General features: G+C 41.7%; 2 protein-coding genes across 2 annotated transcripts; both read left to right on the forward strand.

The window, feature by feature from the left end:
- Nucleotides 1–993: 993 nt before the first annotated feature.
- Nucleotides 994–3102, forward strand: LOC139432854 (GRIP and coiled-coil domain-containing protein-like). The gene is made up of 3 exons (XM_071206595.1): nt 994–1051; nt 1250–1336; nt 1820–3102. Exons 1-3 carry the CDS (start codon nt 1000–1002, stop codon nt 3079–3081), a joined length of 1401 nt encoding a protein of 466 aa, XP_071062696.1. The 5' UTR covers nt 994–999; the 3' UTR covers nt 3082–3102.
- Nucleotides 3103–4540: 1438 nt separating this feature from the next.
- On the forward strand, nt 4541–7347 carry LOC117463315 (GRIP and coiled-coil domain-containing protein-like). Its single transcript, XM_071206524.1, has 3 exons — nt 4541–4636; nt 4835–4921; nt 5405–7347. The coding sequence occupies exons 1-3, from the start codon at nt 4543–4545 to the stop codon at nt 7324–7326; spliced, it is 2103 nt and encodes a 700-aa protein (XP_071062625.1). The 5' UTR covers nt 4541–4542; the 3' UTR covers nt 7327–7347.
- The last annotated feature ends 801 nt before the right edge of the window (nt 7348–8148 follow it).

An 8148-nucleotide genomic window follows, 5' to 3' on the forward strand; every position in this document is an offset into this window, starting at 1 on the left:
ATAATAGGGGCCCTTTATAGCAAAGACACCCTGAAATAAACAAATAAACATTTAATCGAAGCACAGTGTAAATTAATTAAAGGGACAGCAGGAACCTCTGTTTTCCAGCAGAGCGTTGATGCTTTGTGATCCCGGCTTCGCAGCCGATGTGTTTAATGTTCCAGAGTCCATGCCCTCTAGCACGGATCGAACCGTGTCAAAATTATTGTTCAAAGTGGTCGCTATCACACCAGTGGGGCCTGTTTTCAGCCAGCCACTACAGTAGAGACCTAGAAAGAAAGATAAAGGAAATGTATTGTTCACTTAATGTCTGTGGAACACTACAATCACACCATTTCATTTATACCACTAAGTGTCTCTACAGGCAAAAATACCCATAACAAATGAAAAATAATTCATAAAGAATTATTTGTATGCATTTTATTTTTAGCTACTTAGTAGCATCATTATTGCTAAATCTTAAAAATCCAAGTTTCATGAGCAATCAGGTATTTTAGGTGAGGCATGACAGGAAGAAGGCTTTAAAATAACCCTGTTTTCTTCTCTTATATAAAATGTGTTTAGGGAAGGGGGTTGTAAAATGTTGTAATTGAATGTTTTGTTTTCTGAAGAGGAGGGATATTGTGGATATTTACTATAACTTTTTTAAAGTTTTTACCTTGTGCGAAATTGTTTTTAGGCAACAATATAAAATGTTAATACAGATCTTTGTTTTTCAGGGGGAGGTCTTGTTATTTGTTGTAGTTGCTATACCCTCTCAAATGCAATATTCTTTTACTGATTTGAACATAATGTGAATTTAAAAATGATGGTCTCTACTAATCATAAATGCACAACAAGCTGCATGAGAAACTCCTCATTCTCAGAGTTTAATCTCAGATAAATGGTGTTTCCTCTGTGCAGAGAGACAATCAGTGCTGATCAGCAGCAGCTGCTGGAGGTTTCCCTCCTTTAAAGATGGCTGGTGCTCAGGCAACACTCTCTTGAGAAACTGCAGAGATGGCAGCTGTTTGGATGCTCGTCTGTGTGCTGACTGTTTGTCTGGCCAAAGGTATTTACCTGTTTGATAATTGTGTTCTAGATGAAGGAATAATGTTTGATTTAACAGCATGTTTCCTGTCCACAGTCTCTGGTTTTCCAGCTGGTGAATATAAGCTGCAGAGGAGACTGAGAGTTGAAAACATTTGATTTTATGCACTGTTTCTTCTCTCTGTCTGACACTAACCTTTAATTATACTGTGTCCTACAGAGCTGTCTCCCAATGAGATGTCCTTAAAGAAAGCCTTTAAACTTTTCCGGTTGATGGAGTCCATGTTGGAGCGAGACGCTGCCGAAGGTGAGTCGTGTCTTTTATCTTTTACTGATCTTCATGGGATAAGATAAAGTCAACAGATGCTATATTAAAAACACTTTTGAGGTACTTTGCCATTTTAAAAACAATTTTAATAGAGTACAGGTATAAAGGGAAATATTGCCACCTAACTTAATTTACCTCACAGTTTTAGTAACTTTAAAAACATTTTCAAAATTATTTAAAATTAAACTACAACAGATTACCAAAAGCTGTTTTGTTAAGGCTTGTATAACTTGATAACTTAAAGGGTAATTGAGCGGTTCAAAAAAGGTTGCCCATCTCTCTCACTTTAGACTTTTAGAGGAAGGTGCCGTGGTAATTGTAGTCTTTTATAATCTGTTGACTACAGACGTCACGATGAAATGGCCTTTTTTTCACACAATAAAAAAATACAGGATCAGAGTCTTGAGAAGCTAAAATTAATTACATTTCTGTAACGTTTTTAATGAAAGGTATTTGTTTCAGTTCAATTGGAGACCAACGAAGTGGAAGCTGAGGCGTCACGTCACCAGAAAGTTCGCCATGACTGGATCAACAAGACGGAAAACGTTCCCCACGACTTGGTCAACGAGACGGAGAACGTTCCTCACGACGGGGTCAACGAGACGGATAACGTTCGCCATGACGGGGTCAACGAGACGGAAAACGTTCGCCACGACTGGGTCAACGAGACGGAAAACGTTCCCCACGACTGGGTCAATGAGACGGAGAATGTTCACCACGACATGATCAACGAGACGGAGAACGTTCATCACGACATTATCAACGAGACGGAGAACGTTCGCCACAACTGGGTCAACGAGACGGATAATGTTCACCACCACGGAGTCAACGAAACGGAAAACGTTAAATACGACGAGGTCAAAGAGACGGAGAACGTTCACCACGACTGGGTCAACGAGACGGAGAACGTTCACCACGACATGATCAACGAGACGGAGAACGTTCACCACGACATGATCAACGAGACGGAGAACGTTCACCATGACATGATCAACGAGACGGAGAACGTTCACCATGACATGATCAACGAGACGGAGACCGTTCACCATGACATGATCAACGAGACGGAGAACGTTCCCCATGACATGATCAACGAGACGGAGAACGTTCCCCATGACATGATCAACGAGACGGAGAACGTTCACCACGACTGGGTCAACGAGACGGAGAACGTTCACCACGACATGATCAACGAGACGGAGAACGTTCACCATGACATGATCAACGAGACGGAGAACGTTCACCATGACATGATCAACGAGACGGAGAACGTTCCCCATGACATGATCAACGAGACGGAGAACGTTCACCACGACATGATCAACGAGACGGAGAACGTTCACCACGACATGATCAACGAGACGGAGAACGTTCACCACGACATGATCAACGAGACGGAGAACGTTCACCACGACATGATCAACGAGACGGAGAACGTTCACCACGACATGATCAACGAGACGGAGAACGTTCACCACGACATGATCAACGAGACGGAGAACGTTCGCAACGACTGGGTCAACGAGACGGAAAACGTTAAATACGACTGGGTCAACGAGACGGATAACGTTCGCCACGACTGGGTCAACGAGACGGAAAACGATCGCCACGACGAGGTCAACGAGACGGATAACGTTCGCCACGACGGGGTCAACGAGACGGATAACTTTCGCCACGACGGGGTCAACGAGACGGCGATCATCGAGCTTTTATCTTTGCCATAAAATAAAACTTTGATTAATAAATCTGTTTTCTTTTCCAAATATCAAAACTTTATTTTTAGAGTATTTTATACTATTAGTGTATTTCTGCTTTAAAATGTCCTTAATATTCAAATGTGATACAACTGCTGGTAAAACATCAGGTTTTTTTAATCCATTGGTCAAACTTGGATTATTTTTGATCAATAACATGTTATCTTTTAGACCAGTGGACAGAATTTACGTATAAATCTGTATTTAGGGTTTTCTTTTTTAAAATGTCCATAGACCTAAATATTTAAATTGCAACGGAAAGAAATATGCTCCTTCAAGACGGAAAGGATATAAATCATGATTTATTTATAAAAGATCTGTTTCAGTGCAGACATTTGCAAAACATAATTTGGTCCACAAGCAGTAATTACCCTTCCAAAGAGAAATGTCTGTTTTTCCTGAACGGTGTCCCATGTCTATTGGGGAAACAGTTTTTGAAATGAGTCCAGTATTATTTAAGCAACAAAAAGCATAATAGGGGCCCTTTATAGCAAAGACACCCTGAAATAAACAAATAAACATTTAATCGAAGCACAGTGTAAATTAATTAAAGAGACAGCAGGAACCTCTGTTTTCCAGCAGAGCGTTGATGCTTTGTGATCCCGGCTTCGCAGCCGATGTGTTTAATGTTCCAGAGTCCATGCCCTATAGCACGGATTGAACAGTGTCAAAATTATTGTTCAAAGTGGTCGCCATCACACCAGTGGGGCCTGTTTTCAGCCATTCACTACAGTAGAGACCTAGAAAGAAAGATAAAGGAAATGTATTTTTCACTTCATGTCTGTGGAACACTACAATCACACCATTTCATTTATACCACTAAGTGTCTCTACAGGCAAAAATACCCATAAAAAATGAAAAATAATTCATAAAGAATTATTTTTATGCATTTTATTTTTAGCTACTTAGTAGCATCATTATTGCTAAATCTTAAAAATCCAAGTTTCATGAGCAATCAGGTATTTTAGGTGAGGCATGACAGGAAGAAGGCTTTAAAATAACCCTGTTTTCTTCTCTTATATAAAATATGTGTTTAGGGAAGGGGGTTGTAAAATGTTGTAATTGAATGTTTTGTTTTCTGAAGAGGAGGGATATTGTGGATATTTACTATAACTTTTTTAAAGTTTTTACCTTGTGCGAAATTGTTTTTAGGCAACAATATAAAATGTTAATACAGATCTTTGTTTTTCAGGGGGAGGTCTTGTTATTTGTTGTAGTTGCTATACCCTCTCAAATGCAATATTCTTTTACTGATTTGAACATAATGTGAATTTAAAAATGATGGTCTCTACTAATCATAAATGCACAACAAGCTGCATGAGAAACTCCTCATTCTCAGAGTTTAATCTCAGATAAATGGTGTTTTCCTCTGTGCAGAGAGACAATCAGTGCTGATCAGCAGCAGCTGCTGGAGGTTTCCCTCCTTTAAAGATGGCTGGTGCTCAGGCAACACTCTCTTGGGAAACTGCAGAGATGGCAGCTGTTTGGATGCTCGTCTGTGTGCTGACTGTTTGTCTGGCCAAAGGTATTTACCTGTTTGATAATTGTGTTGAAGATGAAGGAATAATGTTTGATTTAACAGCATGTTTCCTGTCCACAGTCTCTGGTTTTCCAGCTGGTGAATATAAGCTGCAGAGGAGACTGAGAGTTGAAAACATTTGATTTTATGCACTGTTTCTTCTCTCTGTCTGACACTAACCTTTAATTATACTGTGTCCTACAGATCTGTCTCCCAATGAGATGTCCTTAAAGAAAGCCTTTAAACTTTTCCGGTTGATGGAGTCCATGTTGGAGCGAGACGCTGCCGAAGGTGAGTCGTGTCTTTTATCTTTTACTGATCTTCATGGGATAAGATAAAGTCAACAGATGCTATATTAAAAACACTTTTGAGGTACTTTGCCATTTTAAAAACAGATTTAATAGAGTACAGGTATAAAGGGAAATATTGCCACCTAACTTAATTTACCTCACAGTTTTAGTAACTTTAAAAACATTTTCAAAATTATTTAAAATTAAACTACAACAGATTACCAAAAGCTGTTTTGTTAAGGCTTGTATAACTTGATAACTTAAAGGGTAATTGAGCGGTTCAAAAAAGGTTGCCCATATCTGTCACTTTAGACTTTTAGAGGAAGGTGCCGTGGTAATTGTAGTCTTTTATAATCTGTTGACTACAGACGTCACGATGAAATGGCCTTTTTTTCATTAAAAAAAAAAATACAGGATCAGAGTCTTGAGAAGCTAAAATTAATTACATTTCTGTAACGTTTTTAATGAAAGGTATTTGTTTCAGTTCAATTGGAGACCAACGAAGTGGAAGCTGAGGCGTCACGTCACCAGAAAGTTCGCCATGACTGGATCAACAAGACAGAGAAAGTTCACCACGACATGATCAACGAGACGGAAAACGTTCCCCATGACTGGGTTAACGAGACGGAAAACGTTCCCCATGACTGGGTCAATGAGACGGAAAACGTTCACCACGACATGATCAACGAGACGGAAAACGTTCCCCATGACTGGGTTAACGAGACGGAGAACGTTCACCACGACATGATCAACGAGACGGAGAACGTTCACCACGATATGATCAACGAGACGGAAAACGTTCCCCATGACTGGGTCAACGAGACGGATAACGTTCGCCACGACGGGGTCAACGAGACGGATAACGTTCGCCACGACGGGGTCAACGAGACGGATAACGTTCGCCACGACGGGGTCAACGAGACGGAAAACGTTAAATACGGCGGGGTCAACGAGACGGATAACGTTCGCCACGACGGGGTCAACGAGACGGAAAACGTTCGCCACGACTGGGTCAACGGGACGGATAACATTCATCACGACGGGGTCAACGAGACGGATAACATTCATCACGACTGGGTCAACGGGACGGATAACATTCATCACGACGGGGTCAACGAGACGGATAACGTTCGCCATGACGGGGTCAACGAGACGGAAAACGTTCGCCACGACGGGGTCAACGAGACGGAAAACGTTCGCCATGACGGGGTCAACGAGACGGAAAACGTTCCCCACGACTGGGTCAATGAGACGGAGAATGTTCACCACGACATGATCAACGAGACGGAGAACGTTCATCACGACATGATCAACGAGACGGAGAACGTTCACCACGATATGATCAACGAGACGGAAAACGTTCCCCATGACTGGGTCAACGAGACAGATAACGTTCGCCACGACGGGGTCAACGAGACGGATAACGTTCGCCACGACGGGGTCAACGAGACGGAAAACGTTCGCCACGACTGGGTCAACGGGACGGATAACATTCATCACGACTGGGTCAACGGGACGGATAACATTCATCACGACGGGGTCAACGAGACGGATAACATTCATCACGACTGGGTCAACGGGACGGATAATGTTCACCACGACATGATCAACGGGACGGATAACATTCATCACGACGGGGTCAACGAGACGGATAACATTCATCACGACTGGGTCAACGGGACGGATAATGTTCACCACGACATGATCAACGAGACGGAGAACGTTCATCACGACATGATCAACGAGACGGAGAACGTTCGCCACAACTGGGTCAATGAGACGGAGAATGTTCACCACGACATGATCAACGAGACGGAGAACGTTCATCACGACATGATCAACGAGACGGATAATGTTCACCACCACGGAGTCAACGAAACGGAAAACGTTAAATACGACGGGGTCAAAGAGACGGAGAACGTTCACCACGACTGGGTCAACGAGACGGAGAACGTTCACCACGACATGATCAACGAGACGGAGAACGTTCACCACGACATGATCAACGAGACGGAGAACGTTCACCATGACATGATCAACGAGACGGAAAACGTTCCCCACGACTGGGTCAACGAAACGGAAAACGTTAAATACGACTGGGTCAACGAGACGGATAACGTTCGCCACGACGGGGTCAACGAGACGGATAACGTTCGCCACGACGGGGTCAACGAGACGGATAACTTTCGCCACGACGGGGTCAACGAGACGGAGAACGTTCGCCACGACGGGGTCAACGAGACGGATAATGTTCGCCACCACGGAGTCAACGAAACGGAAAACGTTCGCCACGACTGGGTCAACGAGACGGATAACGTTCGCCAAGATTGGGTCAACGAGACGGGTAACTTTCGCCACGACGGGGACAACGAGACTGCGATCATCGAGCTTTTATCTTTGCCATAAAATAAAACTTTGATTAATAAATCTGTTTTCTTTTCCAAATATCAAAAAACTTTATTTTTAGAGTATCTTATATTAGTGTATTTCTGCTTTAAAATGTCCTTAATATTCAAATGTGATAGAACTGCTGGTAAAACATCAGTTTTTTTAATCCATTGGTCAAACTTGGATTATTTTTGTTCAATAACATGTTATCTTTTAGACCAGTGGACAGAATTTATAGAATCTGTATTTAGGGTTTTCTACAAAATGTCCGTAGACCTAAATATTTAAATTGCAACAGAAAGAAATGCTCCTTCAAGACGGAAAGGATATAAATCATGATTTACTTATAAAAGATCTGTTTCAGTGCAGACACTTGCAAAACATAATTCAGTCCCCAAGCAGTCATTACCCTTCTAAAGAGAAACGTCAGTGTTTTTCCTGAACAGTGTCCCATGTCTATTGGGGAAACAGTTTTTGAAATGAGTCCAGTATTATGTAAGCAACAAAAAGCATAATTGGGGCCCTTTATAGCAAAGACACCCTGAAATAAACATTTGAACGGTAACTCTCACTCAATACCGAACCAAAATGTATGTATTTTAAAATACATACATTTTATTGGTGTGGAATTGAATATGTATAGCACCTAATAGAGAATTGTCTTTAATGTTGGCACGTCAGGAAACTTAGTTTTTCAGTGCTTTGGATTGATTGGAAGTTGAACGAAAACTAAAAGCTGTAACGGGGAAACTGCAGTAATAGCTTTTATTAAGTATAATTTAATGTCATTATTTCTGTCATTGATCCCAGACAAGATGGTATGAAATGTCGTCGTCTTCA

This window comes from Pseudochaenichthys georgianus, chromosome 18 (genome assembly GCF_902827115.2).
Source record: "Pseudochaenichthys georgianus chromosome 18, fPseGeo1.2, whole genome shotgun sequence".
Lineage (NCBI taxonomy): Eukaryota > Metazoa > Chordata > Actinopteri > Perciformes > Channichthyidae > Pseudochaenichthys > Pseudochaenichthys georgianus.